Below are 19660 nucleotides of genomic sequence, written 5' to 3'. Positions count from 1 at the left end.
TGTTTAGTATTCTTTGTAGAATAATGGTCTTTTTTAAAAGTCCAAATACTTAACCATATTTCTACCAGATCTGTAGAAAACAGGATTTCTGAAAAACAAAAGGTCATCCAGGCAAAAAATAGCATCTGCTCTTTAAATTAGAATTAAAAAGAAAAAATATAAATTATAGATATTTTCTTTTATACTATATAATAAGGAATAAAACCTCATTTAAAAGTCATCATTGTAGTAGTATTTAGGGCATGAAAATTCAGTTCTCTTTTACCCTTCCTGTCTGTCTTAGTTTAGGTTACCATTGCTGTGATGAAACACTACTACTGAAAACAAGTTGGGGAGGAAAGGGTTTATTTGGTTTACAGTTCCACACCCATAGTCCATCACTGAAGGAAGTTCAGATTGGAACTCAAACAGAGTGAGAAATTGGAAACAGGAGCTGATGCAGAGACCTGAAGGTGCTGCTTAGTGGCTTGTTCCCTGTGCCTTGCTCAGTTCTTATGCAGCCCAGGACCACCAGCCCAGGGATGACCATATGCACAATGGGCTGGACCCTTTCACATCAGTCACTTAAGAAAACGCTCTAGAAGCCAGGCAGTGGTGGCGCATGCCTTTAATCCCAGCACTTGGGAGGCAGAGGCAGGGGGATTTCTGAGTTTGAGGCCAGCCTGGTCTACAGAGTGAGTTCCAGGACAGCCAGGGCTACACAGAGAAACCCTGTCTCGCAAAAAAAAAAAAAAAAAAAAAAAAAGAAAAGAAAAGAAAAGAAAAGAAAAGGCTCTACAGGTCTGCCTACAGGCCAATCTTCTGGAAGCATTTTCTCAATTGGAGTTGCCTCCTCTCAGATGACTCTAGCCTATTTCAAGTTGACATAAAATTAGCCAGAGCACTATCTAATTAGATAGGATTCCAAACCTACAAGTGTTGTTGTTTTATGCATACAAAGAAGTCATCACAAAATCTGCATGCCCAGCAGTGCAGTCATTACAGTCATAAGCGGTGTAAATGAAAGACCTCAACTATGTAAGGCACAAAGTCCTCATTGGTAAATGAGAACATCTGCACATCTATCCTTATAGGATTTCTGTGAGGTTAAAATAAATATAGGAAACTGTAATAAATAGTAAGTACCAAACATCAAGTTGGATATAAGGTGATGGTACTTTTACTATGCATCTGAATTATTTTCCACTTCCAAAAACTGGCATCCTAGTTTCTGTAACTTTGAGCTGTGATTGAACCTCTTATTTCATAAGATGCTAAGACCATTTTCTAAGGAAAAGCAAGAAGAAAAATTGTGACACTTCGGATCCTAAAGTCGTAGTAAAGTAGTAAATCTTTAGTACAAATCTAGCATTAAATTAGAAATGAAACTTACTTCTAGATCAGTAGGTCAAATCCCTTTTAACTTGGCATATTTCTAAAGCTGTTTAACGCCATTTGGCAAGGTTTGTTCAAAAGAACTGCTCATGACTTAGATATTTATTATGAAAACATGCACGCCCTTGATCTGTTACTCACGACTGTTCCACAGTCCTGAGGCAGAAGAACATATTCATAAGCATAACTGCCAGACTGTTGTAGAGTTAATGTTTCACTAAGAATTTCCTCCAGCTAAGCAGCCATATGGAGAGAGAAAAAGGACCTGTTACTAATTACCTAACCTGGCCTTAAAACAGCTGTTCAGTTGATATACCAAACAAAAGTCAGAAAATTTAGAAACTCTTTGAAACATGTAAGTGTTTGCAACCTACTTGTGTTTATAACAGCTCTTGCTTCTCAGTGGGAAACCTCTGACCTCAAACTCTCACAGACCTCTGCTTTCCTTTCACAACACTTCCAGCACTATCGTTATATGTAAGTAAGGACAGTCTATGTTTGGTCCATGATTATTTGGCTTCTAGAAAGTAAATTCTTGGCTTCTCTATTTTCCTCTATTGGAAAAATAGGTTTTAAGCTTCTTTGGGCACCTTGCCTCAACAACATAATAAAAATATTCTATAAGGAGAAACATGAAGTACCTATGCTTATATTATTTTAGTCAATAGTTGCTAGCATTATTCCTTTGTAATCATTTGTTTGTTTGTTTTAAAACAGGGTCTCTCTATGTAGCCCTGGCTATCCTAGAAAACTCTACATAGATCAGATCTGGATTGGAACTCACAGAGACCCTGCCTGTCTCTGCTTACTGCTGGAACTAAAGGCATGTGCCACCATGCCAGCCATTCTTTTTGTTTGTTTGTTTTTTGTTTTTCAAGACAGGGTTTCTCTGTATAGCCCTGGCTGTCCTGGAACTCACTTTGTAGACCAGGCTGGCCTCGAACTCAGAAATCTGCCTGCCTCTGCCTCCCGTGTGCTGGGATTAAAGGCGTGTGCCACCACGCCCGGCTCATTTTTTTTTTTTTTAAGCATTATGGGGACTGTAAAGATGGCTCAGCAGTTAAGAGTGCATGCTACTCTTCTAGAGGACTCAAGTTCAGTTCCCACATTTAGCAAACAAGCGAGTGTAACTCCAGCTCCAAGGGATTTAATTCCTTCTGGCTTCCTCAGGCACCCATACACAGCATTCACTTACACACACACACATAATAAAAATAAATGTTAGTTTTTATTATTGTGTAGATAATATGGATGTGAGTGTGCACATCCCATGGTGCACATGTGAAGGCCAGAGGACAACTTTGTGGACTCCATCTTTCCTTCCACCTTTAATGTGGGTTCCAAGGATGGAACTCAGGTAGTCAACCTTGAGTGACAAGTACTTTACCTGCTAAGTATCTCACTGGCCCTGTATTATTTCTTTTCATAATTATAAAAGGAATTCTTCCAAAGCTAGGATAACTTCATGCCTACCAAAACAAATCTTTACATAGTTTATAAGTCTTCCAACAACCTTACTTGACTCATAATACTCCTGCCTCTATCTCCAAACTACTGCAATCCTAGTATGTGCCACCATGAATGCTGACACTCCCGACAAATGGGACCTCATGAAACTGCAAAGCTTCTGCAAGGCAAAAGACACCGTCAATAAGACAAAAAGATCACCAACAGATTGGGAAAGGATCTTTACCTATCCTAAATCAGATAGGGGACTAATATTCAATACATATAAAGAACTTATAAGGGTCTTGAACAATGTTTTATCCAGGCACCATGGGGTGAGGATGACAAAGGGAACCACATCCTGCAAGTCCAATTGTGTGAAAGTTGTGCTACTTATAAGAACACAGAGTATCTGGAGGGCTATTTCTTCATCTGCCTCATCTTTCTCCCCTGCTTTACTATGAGCTATATTTTATATATAATTATACATTCTCTACCATAACACAATACCTAGCAGAGCTGACATTCTCTTGATGCAGTTTTGTTTACCTCTATGTATATATGTGTCCAAGTACAATGTTTGAGAGAATCTTTGAAAGCCCTGTTTTTGAAGATTCAATATAATAAATTAAACATTCTATGTTCTAGATGTCTCTTTGTATTACTATAGGATTGTTTTTTAAATTCTCTCATGTCAAAAATATAACCAGTACCATATATACACATTTATACATATAGTTAATGCTTTAGTTTGTGAGTCTAAAGCTGTCCTTCCTTTAGATTAAGAGTGGGAGAAGGTCTTTAGAAAAAATATGACTACCCTTTGTTTCCATTTGTCTGTTTTTAAATTTTGAATTCGTGTGAAGTTAAGAGCTTAATGTTTGTGTATACCTATCGTTCTGGCAATGATGCCCAGTGTGATGGTTTACATGAGAGTGTCCTGCTTATGTTCAGAGGCTTGAATACTTAGTCCTTAGTTATTGGCATTGTTTCTGTGGATTTAGGGAATGTAGACTTACTTGGTAGAGGAAGTACATCACTGCAGACCAGCTTTGAGGGTTAAAAGCCTTCTCCATCCACAGGTCATTCTCTCTGCTTCCAGACTGTCATTCGAGATGTGAGCCCTCCACTACTGTTCTAGCCCCAGAGTCTGCTCCTTGCTGCCGCTGTTGCTTGTTATCACAGATTGATTCTTCTTCCTCTAGAATATTTGGCTTAGTAAAGCTGAATATTATTAATTCAATTATTAAGCTAACCTTCTTTCTATAAGTTGGTCATGGTGTGTTTTATCAGAGAAATAAAGCAGTAATGCACCCAGGATAATTCATTTTCAATATGAAACTTTGGTGGCGAAGGAGCTACAGAAAAACCAGGTGCCTTTATACAATCTGAAGAGAAACCAGAGTAAATAGTGTGTGTGTATGTTCACACATATAAGTTTTAGGGAAACTCATGTAAACTGGAAACCAAACTTGAGTCCTCTGCAATGTTCTTAACCACCGAAGCCATGTTCTCTCCAGACCTTATGGTTCCTTTAGGCAGAGATTGTATGTTTTACAAATGAAGCTTATTTTCTAGCCAAAATATAAAATACTTCTGTGCTTTTGCTCCTCTCCCCCCCCCCCCCCGCCTCCAAGAGATGGAGTTTCTTCTTAAAAGAATGAGCTTGTGCCAGGTGCATTCCACTGATCTCAGCATGCAGGAGACAGAGACAGGTGTATCTCTGAGTTTGAGACCAGTCGTTTTACCAGTGATTTCCAAGCTAGCCAGGGCAGCATAGTAAAACCCTGTTTCAAAAAAGCAACTAAGTGTTAAATGTGTACTTAAGTGATACTTTAAATTACATTAAACTATAAAGAACTTCAACACAACAGTTGTAGGGAACTATGTTTTTATTACAGTTTGATTGACTAGTGAACCATCTACCTCTGTCCTAAGCGATATCTAGAATATATGTAAGCAGAAAACAACTTTATTTAATTGTTCATTCACTGCTAGCTAAACCTTCCACTCAGTTATCACTCAAGGCCTAAAATCTACTTTCTGTGGTGTGAAAATTACTGTGTCTTTCCATAGCCAGCACATTTCACCAAGGGCTTGATTTTTTAGTTATTTCATCATGTCTTCATCTTCGTTCAGTTTTTAAAATTATCTTGGACATGGTTACAGTAATTTTATTATATATAAGTACAATGTAGCTGTCTTCAGAGACACCAGAAGAGGGCATCAGAGCTCATTACAGACGGTTGTGAGCCACCATGTGGTTGTCTGGATTTGAACTCAAGACCTCTGGAAGAGCAGTCAGCACTCTTAACCACTGAGCCATCTCTACGGCCCTATACTAATTTTAACTGGTAAATAAGTTTCCTCTAAAAGTTTGGTTAAAGCTCAGCACACTGGCACACAACTGCAATTCCAATTACTCAGGATTACTTAAACCTAGGAGTTGAGGCCTAGGAGTTGGTCAACATAGTGAGGCCCCTAATTTAAACATTGTTATTGTTAAGAATTGGGGGGGGGGGGGACCAGCTAGGGAAATGGGTCAGCCAGAGGACCTAGGTTCAATTCCCAGTACCCACATGGCAGCTCACAACTGTCTGTAACTCCAGTTCCAGGGGATCTGACATCCTTATAAAGATATAGTATGTGCTATGCAGACAAAACACCAATGCACATGAAATAAAAATAAATAAATCATTTAAAAATTTAAAAAATAAAGAATTGTGTTGAGGAGAAATGTCTCAGCAGTTAAGAGCACTTACTACTCTACCAGTGGGCCAGTGCTTAGTTCTCAGTGCCCTCAATAAGAGGCCCACAGCTGTCCATAACTCCAGCTCCAGAGGACCCAATGCCTCTAGCTTCTGCAGGCACTTCACTTTATGTGCACATGCCCACATGCAGGCACACACCTGTACATAATTTAAAACAATAAAAATAAATCTTATAAAAATTGTATTGGGGCAATAATAGCTCTCATTTTCCAAGGTGAAATTACTATTTTCGACCCAACAGAATCAATTTCATTAAAAGCATTCCTTTTGAGCTAAAGGGATCTGCAACCCTATAGGTGGAACAACATTATGAACTAACCAGTACCCCAGAGCTCTTGACTCTAGCTGCATATGTATCAAAAGATGGCCTAGTCGGCCATCACTGGAAAGAGAGGCCCATTGGACTTGCAAACTTTATATGCCCCAGTACAGGGGGAACGCCAGGGCCAAAAAGTGGGAATGGGTGGGTAGGGGAGTTGGGGGGGGGGAGTGTATTGGGGACTTTTTGGATAGCATTGGAAATGTAAATGAGGAAAATACCTAATAAAAAAAATGTTTTATTTTGGAGGGTGTTTTTGTTTTTTGGAGACAGGTTCTTGCTGTGTAGCTCTGACTGGCCTAAAACACTCCTTGAGGCTGACCTCAAATTCACTGATCTTCTTGATTTTGCTTAGTTGCTGGGATTACAAGCCATCATACCCTGCAGTGGCTTTTTGAAAGCCCAGGTGTTGTAACACCATTCAACCTTGGTTTTCTCTAAGTTTGTTATTTTACCTATTCCAATTGCAAAATGTAATTACTATTAAATTAGATGTGGTTGCTTTAAGATGTCACTAAAACAAAAATGCTCCTACTTAAGGTATAAATAGTAAACAAATATGAAAATATTTAAAATAGTAAGGTAGTATTGTACAAATGATTTACTTATTTATAACTGCTATCTCACTGTGTTGGTTTTGAGGGGGAGGATCGTTTGGTTTGATGACAGGGACTTACTATAGCTTTCTGTAGCTCTGATTGGCCATTTTTTCACTGTTTATCATCCCCTTTTAAACCGTTAAGTTATTGCAATTGAGTTCTGAGCTACAAACTGACAATAATTACAAGGCTGTCTTAGTTAGGGCTTCTTTGCTGTAAAGAGACAACATGACCACAGCAACTCTTATAAAAGAAAACATTTAATTGGGACTGGCTTACGAGATTTAGTCCATTATAATGGTGAAAAACATTGTGGCATGCAGGCAGATATGGTTCTGGTGAAGGAGCTGAGTCTATTCTACATTTGAATCTAAGGCAGCAGAAGGAGACTGTGTCACTGGACATTGCTTGAGCATAGGAGACCTCAAAGCCCACCCTCACAATAACACACTTCCTCTAACAAAGCCACACCTACCTTAACAAGGCCACACATCCCCAACAAGGCCACATCTCCTAACAATGCCACTCCCTATGGGCCCTGCATTCAAACACTTGAGTCTATGGGAGCCATATCTATTCAAACTACCACAAAGGCCAAAGACATTCATGATTAATGAAGAAAAAAACAAAACAAAACACTGATTACTACATAAGAAATAAAACACTTACTAAGGATGCTCATAAGCCAATTTTCAGTATTGGGTTTTATCATTATCATGATTTTTTCCAAAAAAGGATAGTAAAATAAAAGATGAATAATTGCTTTCCAAGGCATAACTGTGAAAATAAATCTTGAAGGAACTAGATAATACTTAAATAATATAAGACAAAAGCTCAAACAGTAATTAAACTATCAAACCTAATTATTGCTTTCCTGTAACAGACAGTTCCTTAAATATCTGAAACCAGCTAATACCCTTTAAGACTTTAGACAACATAGGAAATAGTGGTGGGTTTTTCCCTAGTACTTTTGTTTGTTTTGAGAGAGGGCCCCCTATGTAACACAAGATGGCTTAAACTTATGGTGATCTTCCTGCCCCTGCCTCTCCAGGGGTGGAATTGTAGGTCTCTAACCTTTATTTCCAGTTTGTTTCACCAGCATCTTATTTAAAAATTTTAAAGTATGCAAACAAATTCGATGAATCATATAGTAAACACCCAAATACAACCTCTAGGTTCTAAAACTGACATTTTGCTATATTGGATTTGTTACATATCTACTCATCTATCCATCCCTGAACTACAAGGGGTATGTTTGTTTGTTTGTTTAGTATGTTTATTTCTTTATTGTGTGTATGTTGTTGGGGAGGGGGAGGAAGGAGGGAATGGGGGTGCCACAGCGTGCATGTAGAGATTATAGGACAATTTACAGTAGTCGGTTTTCTCTTTCAACCATGGGGTCCTGAGAATCAAACTTGGAACATAAGGTAGGCAACAAGTACCTTTACCCAATGAGCCATCTTGTTGGCCCGTTCTAGATTAAAAGTTTTTAAACAACAACAAAAAAAGCTTTAGTTTGCATTTCTGTATGTATTTTATATGTCAATCAAAAGTAAACTAAAAACATCATTTAGATGCTTTATAAACAGTGGTTTCCTGAATGAGTTTTCTATTAGAGATTACCTTATGCATAATATGCAACATGAAGAGAAAGGTAAGTACCAAACTCCAGTGTAATCTCTTACAAAGAGAGGGGTTAATGAGTTCAAAAAGGTTACCAGAGTTTTTAAATGATTTTTTAATTTCTTAAAATCCAAGGAGTAAAATATTAAAACATATCTCTTATTATCTGACTAGTATACAAGCAGATACATTTATGAAATATTTCACAATTAAAAATGAATAGAAAGATTTTGCTACTTAGTCTTCATCTCCCTTGCAAAGTATTTTTTACTTCACTGAAGATCCATGGTCCCGTTGGCCTTCTAGCCGAAGTGATGGACAGACTCTAACAGAAGATGTCTCTGCTCAAGTTAGCTGAGGGACCAGCTAAAAATGACCATTTTAAAAGTGACCACTTTCTAGCAAAGATTAAGGAACACATCTTGTATACTCCTTAGTTTTGCCTAACTCAAGAGAATTATGATGATAAGCATTGTGTTTAATTAAATTCTTTAAACATATGGGACATAGCTGGTAAAAAAAAAATCTAATGTAATTGAGGAAAATACCTAATTTTTAAAAAATCTGCATAGTTGTACAAGTGTGTGATTTTTGCGTGTCCACTTGATTTCAAAGTAAAAGACATAGCACGTGAAATGCTGCCAGGGAAGTGGATACATGAAGGCAGAGATAACGACGCTGCTCTGCCAGGGGCTGGAAACCTGACCATTCTGAGCAGACTGTGCAGCACTAAACTGCCTGTGAAAGGGCTGAATCAGTCCTGCTGCAATTGGAACTTTTGGCTCCTGAAAGTCTGGGGCAGGCTTAAAAATAAAATCAAGCCCTTGACTGCTGGGTCATATTCCAGGCCTTCTCTGGGATTATCTGTATGAAAAGTCATCCATCTACAGGGCAAAAGGCAGCAGGTGAGGAATGAGGCGGGGAGAGGTGAAGAGGAACCTTAGGTACTCAGCAGGAAAGCTGAGCTCCAAAGGACAAGCACCTCAGCAATTAATGTATGCGTTCCTTGGGAAATTTTTGTCTCTAGATCCTAATTTGTGAATAAATGTAAAAAAGACAGTCTCAAGAAAGATACAGTGGGCTGTGGTATAAAAGGATGTCATCCAGGCAGAATGTGCTCTGGGCTACTCTGTATACTCCTCCAGAGACTGGCCGTGTTGGATTTGCCTCGTTAGAAAGGTAAGATATACAGGCAACAGTTAGAAAATTCATATACATTTCATATCTTATCATATGTAACTATGTGTTTATAGTATGTAGAATATGATAAAGAATAAGACCTTGAGCAACATAGGGTGAATTTTATTTGTTTCTCTCTTTGTTTTGCCTTTTTTTTTTTTTTTTGAGACAAGTTCTTTCTACACAGCTTTGGCTGGTCTGGAATTCAATACTCAATATACAGATCAGGCTGACCTCTAACTCAAAAAGATCTGCCTGCCTCTGACCCCTGAGTGCTAGTTTTAAAAGTAAACAACATCACAGCTGGCTTAAATTTTTAAAATTATTTTTATCATTTTATGTGTAAATGTGGGTGTTTTACCTGTTGTGTGTATATCTGTGCACCATGTGCATGTCAAATACCTGAGGAGGACAGAGAGGGGTATTAGGTCTCCTGGAACTAGAGTTATGAATGGTTGTGAGCCATAATGCAGTGACTGGGAACTGAACCTGGGTCCTCTGCAGGAGCAACAAGTGCTCTTAACTACTGATCCATCCCTCCAGCCCCTCTGATTTGTTTTTTGAGCCAGTCTGGCTGTACAGCCCTCCCACTCAGATGCTACAGTGCTGGTACAGAGGGTGTGAACTACCATGCCCATCTTGAATAACATAGTTTTAAATCCTAAAGGAGTTAAAAACATCTAACACAACCCAATAAGCCTTGGACTGATCATTGGATCCAACTGGAAGACATACTTTGAAATCCCAGCTCTGATACCTACTAGGTAAATTTGGGTCCTTACCTTCTAGGCCTGCAGTTTCATCTCTGAAATAAAGCTGATGATAATTAGCTTCCCTTACCTAATACAGATCCAGTGATAAAACCCTGTATAAATCAGGGTGGTACAGTCCTCTAAGCCCAGCACTTAAGAGGTAGAGACAGGACACCCATGGAAGGAGTTACAGAGACAAAGTTTGGAGCTGTGACGAAAGGATGGACCATCTAGAGACTGCCATATCCAGGGATCCATACCATAATCAGCTTCCAAACGCTGACACCATTGCATACACTAGCAAGATTTTGCTGAAAGGACCATGATATAGCTGACTCTTGTGAGGCTATGCCAGGGCCTAGCAAACACAGAAGTGGATGCTCACAATCAGCTATTGGATGGATCACAGGGCCCCCAATGGAGGAGCTAGAGAAAATACCCAAGGAGCTAAAGGGATCTGCAACCCTATAGGTGGAACAACAATGTGAATTAACCAGTATCCCCATGGAGCTTGTGTCTCTAGCTGCATATGAATCAGAAAATGGCCTAGTCGGCCATCAGTGGAAAGAGAGGCCCATTGGTCGTGCAAACTTTATATGCCTCAGTACAGGGGAACGCCAGGGCCAAGAGGTGGGAGTGGGTGGGTGGGGGAGCATGTGGGGGACTTTTGAGATAGCATTGGAAATGTAAATGAAATAAATACCCAATTTAAAAAAAAAAAAAAAAAAAGAGGTAGAGACAGGATTATCAGAAGTTCAAGGTCATCTTCAGCCACATAGAAAGTTTAAGGTTATTCTGAAGTACACGAAACACTCTTCCAAAACAACACTAAGAATCCAGTGAGGGTTTATAAGTGTTCGAGAACTAAGAATGAAGTAGGCCTCAAGTATATATTTTACATGAATAACTTGATCTAGATGAAAGTGGTCTTCGATAGGAAACAGTTTGAACACTGAAAATAATAAGGCTTGAAGATAGCAGAGAACAAAAACCACTGAATTAGCTGGGTATGGTGACACAGGCTCAGGAGGTTGAGACAGGAAAATGCTGAATTTAAGTCTAGACCAGCCTACACAAAGAGACCCTCCCTTTAAAAACAAACAAGGCCAGGCCAGAAAAATGGCTCAATAGGTAAAGGCATGTGTTGCCAAGACTGACAACCTGAGCTCAAACCCTAGGATCCACAAGGTAGAGGGAAAGAACCTACTCCTGTGTGTTGTCCTCTGACCTCTATACATGCACCATGACACCATCTCCCCTCCCCACCCACCCCCAAATTTTTTTTAAAAAATTGGAAGATAGGGAGAAAAACAAGCTCTGAAGCCAGGATGACCAGCTAAGTTTGAAATTTTCCTGTGGAAATTGTAGAGCTGGCTCAGCAACTTAGAGTACTTACTTGTTGCTCTTGCCGAGGACGCAGGTTCAATTCCCAGAATGCACATGGTGGCTCACAACTGTTCTAGGGAATCTAACAACACCTTATCCCCAAGGACACCAAGTACCAAGTGATGCACAGACCATACATATGCAGGCAAAGTGCTCACATGCATACAATAAAATAAATATGAAATACTAATGTGACTGCTTACATTATTTAACCTCTGTGAACCTCATGATGATAATAACTCAGTAAGTTACATTTGAAAATTGGGATAATACATCTGAATTTAATATGCCTAGTGCTCACAGAGTCAGAAGAAGGAATAGGATCCCCTGCAACAATAGCTATGGATAGTTATGAGCTGCCTCGTGGGACTGAGACCCAGCCAGGGTCTTAACAAGGGCAACGTTGAACCATCTCTCCAGCTCCAATGCGTGTGAATTTTTGATGGCGCACACTGAATGTTAGCTCAATGAGTCTCAGCCTATCAATTATCATTTCCCTTTTTCAAGGTCTTCTACTCCTCTACTCTCCATCTTTTTTTTTGTTTTTGTTTTTGTTTTTCGAGACAGGGTTTCTCTGTATAGCCCTGGCTGTCCTGGAACTCACTCTGTAGACCAGGCTGGCCTTGAACTCAGAAATCCGCCTGCCTCTGCCTCCCGAGTGCTGGGATTAAAGGCGTGCGCCACCACGCCCGGCCATTTTTGTTACTCTCAAACTCACTTGCATTCTGTCTCACTTCATTCTACTATACTCTCCGTATTAGGTCATACTTGACTCATTTTCCTACCTTATATAGCATGAGGGCTAGCATTGATTGTATTTTAAAGTATCTGTTTTTAAAGGATTTATTTTTATTTTATGTATATGAGTGTTTGCTTGCATGTATGTGTACCTGGTGCCCAAGGAAGGCAGACGATGGTGTCAGAGCTCCTGGAACTGGATTTACAGATGGTTGTAAGCCTCCATGTGGGTGCAGGAAACTGAACTTGGGTATTCTACAAGAGTAGCAAGTGCTCTTAACTGCTGAGCCATCTCTCCAGCCCCATTTTAAAATGTATTATAAATTTATATTATCTTTAAGTAGTTTAAATTGTGAGAAAGAACATGCTAGGAGGAATATAGTAGAGCTGTGGGAAACTGGGGATGGGTATGATTTCATTTTATACATGTGTATAAAATTATAAATAAAATTATAATAAAATGCATTTTATATATTGAATTATAGTTAAATAATTATTTGAAATAAATAATCCATGATATCTTCTTTATAATGTTTTCTTTTTTAAAGGATTTATTTTTATTATTTAATTACATATGGGGGAAGTCTTGCACAGGAATGCTAGTGCCCACAGAGGTCAGAGGGGTTAGGTTCCCCTGGGGTTACAGGCAGTTGAGATATGAGTGAGGGTCTCAGAAAAGCAGCATGTGAGCTAACCACTGGGCCATCTTCCCAGCTTCAGTGTTTTCACTCTACAATCTTGTATTTTCCCTAGTTTCAGTTAACAGCCTATTTACTTTTCTTTTTTTGTTTTGTTTTGTTGTTTTGTTTTTTCAAGACAGGGTTTCTCTGTGTAGCCCTGGCTGTCCTGAAACTCACTCTGTACACCAGGCTGGCCTCGAACTCAGAAATCCACCTGCCTCTGCCTCCCAAGTGCTAGGATTAAAGGTGTGTGCCACACAATCCTGCAGTTTTTTTTTTCTTATGATGTATTGGGGAGGGAGGTGTATCCCTATCTGGCTGTACATAAACATGTAGAGATTGGAGGAAATCCTAGGAGATCGTTTCCATGGGTGCCATCTGCTCCTTTCTTTCTCCTCTCCTCCCTCCTCTCCTTTTGTCTCTTTTCTTCTTTTTTTCTTTTCTGATCTTTGAGACATAGTCTCTCACTGGTCTGGAACTCAGAACATGAGGCTGCCAGCCAGCAAGCACTAGGAACCCCCTAACTTCCCTCCCTTAATATCAGAATTACATACAATGGCTTGTTTTGTTTGGGTTTTTTTAATGTGGGGTTCTAAGGATCAAATTTAGATCCTCAGGTTGGAAGGCTAACACTTTACTGACTGAACTCTCTCCTCAGCACTCAGTATATTTCATTTGTAATGTAATAGGCAGACAATTGCACAGAAGGCCATCTTGGGCCCTAAGTTAATTTACTAGTTCATGGGATAGGTGAGACTAAAGATTTCAAAGGGAAAACCCTTTTCTAAGGGCAATTAATTAATATTTACCACATCTTAAGATACTTAAAATACGTTTAACTAACTGCAGTTCTACCTCTTAAGCATCCATGTAACAATTAAGTTCACAAGTGTGCACATAATTGTGAAAAACTACAAAGCCTACCATTTGTGAAGCTCTGGGTTTAATCCCTGGTAACAACTGACTCTTCTCCCTCAGAGTATAAAAGCATGTTCAGTGATAAAAACTGGAAACAAATACCTATCAACAGCAAATTGTTTACCCAAGTTGTATATGGTCATATAACATGTGTCTTTAAAAGAGTGTGGTGGTGCATGCCTTTAATTGTGGCACAGGAAGCAAAGACAGGCTGATCTCTTTAGTTCAAGGCCTCATCTACATAGTGAGTCCCAAGATAGCCTGGGCTATGTAGGGAGAACCTGTCTCTAAAACAAATAGAATCAAATAGATTTATATAACCACAAGAAGATACCCAAGATATAATGATAAATGTCAATGAGAAGCAAAATAAAACACATCATACAATTGTATGTGTGCATTTATCATGTGATCTCCCTAGAGGACAGCTACACTCACTCATATTTGCATATGTGAGGACATTTTATGAAAACAGTTGTAATTGCCTAAGTGTGACATGACAGAGATGAGAAAAGTGGCTTTTCTTTTCCGCTTCTGAATCCTTGCCATATGTTACTATGACTTTTAAGTGGTTAAAAAACAGAATGAAGAAATAGAGCGGGAACTAAACAGTTAATGTTTTGTGAAGTGTGTTGAATGTGAAAAGTGATCCCATAAATGCCTATTATTTTTACTAAACAATAGACGTGTCAGGCTTCTGTAACCTGAAGAAAGCAGGACTGCAGCATGTCCTTGTGCAGGAGCATATGGTGGCTCCAACCAGGTGGGAGGAACGCTTTAGAGAGCCTTTCTCTGGTGTTGAGATGCAGATCTTCTCAGGGTTCCACATTGCTCTTGTGTGGGAAATTCTATGCAAATGATTATAAAAGCTCAGTGGCATTGTTCAACTCAAGTGTTTAAAACTATTGTCAGGTATTTAAAAGAAAATACTCACAAAACACGCTGGCTTTGCGGAGCTGTTGTTAACACTGTGGTGCACTGTATTGTCTGAAGAGTGAGTGCCTTTGCCTTAGTGTAGTAAGATAGCTCTGTCTGGACAATAAATCAGAAATTGGGGGTATTATCTTGAGAGTTTTATCCTGGCATTTTGCAGATTAAAAGATACATCAGGTTGTGTTACTCCGGGTAACAAGATTTTTGTTTTGTAACGTTTAAAGTGTTGGTTTTCTTCTTTTTGACACTCAAGGGATTAATTTACTATTTATTTCTCTAGATCAAACCCTTAGAGAAAACATCAAAACACAAGGAAGTCCTCACCTTAGTATAATCATTTTTCTTATGACCAAGTACTTAAATAATACACTTGCATAAGTTAATGCTATTATTTGAAAGCTTAAAAGTAGAAAAATGAAGTAAATATTACAGATATCAGATGACTATAGGCTGTAATAGTGAGTTAATGTGACTAACTTATGAGCAGAAACAGTAAAACTTCCTAAATGAAATGATAATGTTTTTATGTATTTCAATTTTCATTCATTTCATCAACTTCTAGGTAATGAAATAAATACAAGTCCCTTTCTATTACTGGAAGCTGACTGTCAAGTTTGTGATAATAAAAACTTGTCATCCTATCCAAACAGTGCTTTTGTCCACATATCTTGAAAAGAATTAACTTTCTTTTTTTTTCCTGTATGTGTGTTATGCACTGGGGTCAGAGACAATTTATAAGAATCAGATCTCTTCTTCTACCATGTAGGATTGAACTCAGGTCATGAGCCTTGGCAGCAGCTGTCCTTAACTACTGAGCCATTTCATTGGGCCTGGATCTTACTTTTTTAAGACAGGGTCTCACTGTTAGCCCTGGCTAGCCTAGAACTTTCTATGTAGACCAGGCTGGCTTTAAACTCACAGATATTCTCCAGTCTCAGCCTTCTGAGTGTTGGGATTAAACATGTATGACACAATGTCCCACCCTAGAACTTCTTATATCAGAGTCATTACCACTTTTTAATGCTTATGGAAAAAAAAAAAACAAAGAAAACCATCTCCAATATTTTCTCAGTGAAAATGTAAGGTCAGTATTGAGCCTTACCTTAGTATGGCAAACATTAAAGCCAAAGAGAAGATCTTTGTGCTAAGTATTTTTTTAAATATAGATACTGTTTTTAATTAATCCTCAAAACAACTTAATAAATTAAGCTAATACTCAATGCAGTTCGTTAATTCCAAAGCCAGAGTCTTTAATGGCTGGTCACTGTCGATTTGAACTAGGTGTCTGTCTTAAGTGAACTAAATATATTTCATGTTTCAAAGTTTTTTAGTCTATTTGTTTGTTTGCTTGCTTGCTTCATTTAAAATTATACTTATTTATTGGCTGCATAGGGGGGTGGTTACACAAGTGTGGGCATACCACAGCACCACAGTGCCAGTACTGAGGTTAGAGGCTAACCTGTGGAAGACATTTCTCTTCTTCCACTATGTGAGTCCCACTCTGTGAATTCAAGTTGTCAGGCTTAGCAGCTTGCACATTTACCTACTGAGCCACCTTATTGCCCGAGTCTGCCTATGTAGTGAAGGCTAGCCTTAAACTTGTGAATCTGCAGCTTCAGCCTTTCAGGTGTTAGTACAGTAGGCATGCACCACCACCCCTGACTCCTCAGAATCTTTAATTGATATGAGAATAGTCTGTCTAAGATTTTCAACTCTCAAAACAAATTTGGGGATTTGACTGTCCTGGAACTAGATTTGTAGATCAAACTGGCTTCGAACTCAGAGATCCACCTGCTTCTGCCTCCCAAGTGCTTAGATTAAAGGCCTGTGCCACCACCACCTGGCTGAAAAAAAATTCTTAAAGATCTTATTATATAGTTTTACATTAAGGGACTTATCAAAGCCTTAGTTACTGTTCAAAAGGAGAATTTAAAAGGACGGGATTAGAGGTATTTAAGTCTTCTTACTTGAATGGCTGACAAAGGTCTTTTAAGGGAAAACCAAAAGACTGTGCACTTCTGGGGTACCACTGTAGGAACCTTTTTGTGTGGCATAAGGATACATATTTACAAAATCTGTATCTATGAAATCTTCATCCCTCGCATTTCTAAATGTAATGAGTTTTATTGGATCAAGTAATACACATTTTCTGCTGAATTGTTTTTCAGATAAAGATGACTGCCATGCCATCATCTTTCCTAAATGACATCATTTAATACTGACTTCAATAAAAATTCCCATCTCTTGCTGTGTCATGAAAGGAACTGGGCTCACCTTAATGCTGTTCTAAAGTGCCTTTTTTTTTTAATCACAGTAGGAGATTGTAATAAATTACAGCCTGAAAGAAGTTTCAAACTGGCAAGTTTGCCAGATATTTTAAGCAATTTATTTTGGGGTGTATCAGCAGATTTTTTTTTCTTACACTGCCATTTGGGTGCCTGCTGACACAGCTTGAACAAATCTTTAAAACATTTCCTTCCTAGAGATGGATGAAGATGATGAAACTAACATCCAGACTTTCCCTTAACTCTTCACTTGCCACGTGGGTCTCTCCTACTGCCAGACCCCTAGGAAACTCTAGAAACCACCTTCTGTATGCTTCACAGGATTCTGAGCCCCGCATTACCTTGGTAATGGCTTGAAGTTTTATGGACAACTAATAAAAAAGTAATTCTAGTTTTAGGCATAAATTTTTATGTTTAGATTATGTTCATTGTTAGCATATTGAATATTGTCAAACTTCCCTGTACTTTCTTTTTTTTAATTTTTAATATTTTTTATTACATATTTTCCTCAATTACATTTCCAATGCTATCCCAAAAGTCCCCCATACCGCCCCCCACTTCCCTACCCACCCATTCCCATTCTTTTGGCCCTGGCATTCCCCTATATTGGGGCATATAAAGTTTGCAAGTCCAATGGGCCTCTCTTTCCAGTGATGGCCGACTAGGCCATCTTTCGATACATATGCAGCTAGAGACAAGAGCTCCGGGGTACTGGTTAGTTCATCATGTTGTTCCAACTATAGGGTTGCAGATCCCTTTAGCTCCTTGGGTACTTTCTCTAGCTTCTCCATTGGGAGCCCTGTGATACATCCAATAGCTGACTGTGAGCATCCACTCCTGTGTTTGCTAGGCCCCGTTCCCTGTACTTTCATATAAAACAAAGATTTGAGTTTTTCTTGATTCTAATACATTGAAAGTCTTTCCTAGTTGGTTAGTAAAGTTGTTTTTAAAGTTCACTAATTTCTGGCTTTTGGATTCATTCATTCATACACACACACAGAGAGAGAGAGAGAGAGAGAGAGAGAGAGAGAGAGAGAGAGAGAGAGATACTAAAAAAACAGTGGTCCCTAAAGTATTTGCCCTGGTGTAAGAAAGGAAGAGCCAGAGGGGAGCTGGAGGATGAGGAGTTGCGGGGTGCTTCGGTGTACTGGCCCCTGTAAACCAAGACCTGAAACAGAAAGAGGCTCCTTTTTCAGAGCTAGTTCCTGATCAGGTGAAAGGCACTGTACAGCCCATTGCAAGGAGCATGGGAAGGGCTTAAACCTTGTAAGGCATCAGAGAATGCCCTTTGATGGGAAACGCCGTAGATGGAAACAACAGGCTATCTTCGAAAACTACCGACATCTAGATCTCGTTCCAAAGGCATTAAAATTTAATTGGTCCAATGTGTAGTTTGGGCATTGGGATATTTAATCTTCACAAATTGTACATACAACTAAGGCTGTTGAACCCTCTATATTTATTTACAAGGGTTAGCAGATTCTTGTCCACATTGTCACACACTATAATCTCTCTAGTTCCACCTTTTGAGGACCCAAGAAAACCATTGATACATATTTAACTTGTGAGACCTTTAAAAACTTTGAAGACCATTCATAAACTTGGTTTGTTTGCAGTACAGTGCATAGAGCTGGTTAAGAGGCTACAGTACATAGATCTGTTTAAGATACGGTACTTTTCATTTGAGCATTCGGAGTAGAGAAATTTTCTCTGCCCATTACTCTCCCTTCACCCAGGCTGCTGTCTCCCGCAGCCCCCTTACCCAGGAGGACTGTAAGCGTTGAGGGATCCGCGTGGGCGCTAGGAGCCCTGGGGCGGAGCGTCGGCGAGGCCCACCCTCCGGACGCTCTAGACCGCCCCGCCCAGGCGCCCCGCCCCGGACGCGGGTGGGGGAGGGCTGCTGGCAGCGCCCGACTGCCCAGAGTACACGGCGGAGCCCCGGGGCTTCGGCGGCTACCTCGGAGCTCCCGGGCGGACCCAGGTCGGCCGCCAGGAACCAGCGTCTCGGGCCCGGGTTATTCCAACGCCGGTCCAGGATGCGGAGCTATTCAGTGTGAGTCGACTTCATGACCCTGAGCACTTTGACCGGCGAAAGGAAAGCGCTCCCTGCCAGCACCTGCAGCCTCGGTGGCCCCGACATGATCCCCTACTTCTCTGCCAATGCGGTCATCTCGCAGAACGCCATCAACCAGCTGTGAGTCCGCCTCTGCAAATGCTCAGAAAGTTTGCTTTTCCAAGCGGCTTTTCCAGACATTCTGGGGCGCGAATTAGCGAGCTAGGGCGAAAACGCAGCATGCTTGCTGCGAGGTCTAGATGCATCTGGTCTGGATGGTGGGGTGGAGGTGTTGGGCGATTCGTGGAGGCAAGGAGTGTCCCGGAACCTAGAGAACAGATCTTTTGGAAGAATATCGGTGAACTTTGAAGGAGTCTGAAAATGGATTAACCTCTTAGACGTCTATGGTGACTGAGTGACTGCCGAACTTTGTAGCACGCGAGACTGGGGAGAATGGTTGATAGAATCAGAATAGCGGCAGAAATGTTTCAAGGGTCCTGTGGATCCTGCTGGCAACCAACTTAGTGTAGTGAGTCTTATTTAAGTTTGCATTTGACTATACGTTTCTGTTATGGTTCACACAAAGAGGTTCATGCTGCTGTAG

At 39.9% G+C, this 19660-nt stretch overlaps 1 protein-coding gene across 6 annotated transcripts in view; it reads left to right on the top strand.

Moving 5' to 3' along the window:
- Ssh2 (slingshot protein phosphatase 2) overlaps positions 1-19660 on the top strand; it is a 244798-nt gene that overhangs the window by 118122 nt on the left and 107016 nt on the right. For 2 of the 6 annotated variants that reach the window (XM_021178062.3, XM_021178061.3), the window contains exon 1: positions 18907-19197. The exons of the other annotated variants lie outside the window; for them this stretch is intronic. In XM_021178062.3, coding sequence (XP_021033721.1) covers positions 19070-19197 — 128 coding nt within the window. In that variant the 5' untranslated portion in view covers positions 18907-19069. Of the gene's footprint in view, positions 1-18906; positions 19198-19660 lie in introns of those variants that run through there. 6 annotated transcript variants of the gene reach the window in all.

The sequence above is a fragment of the Mus caroli genome, unplaced genomic scaffold, assembly GCF_978045245.1.
Source record: "Mus caroli unplaced genomic scaffold, Mus_caroli_1 scaffold_13, whole genome shotgun sequence".
Classification (NCBI taxonomy): domain Eukaryota; kingdom Metazoa; phylum Chordata; class Mammalia; order Rodentia; family Muridae; genus Mus; species Mus caroli.
The sequence above is the reverse complement of the archived record's forward strand: the minus strand, read 5'-3'. Positions and strand labels throughout refer to the sequence as shown.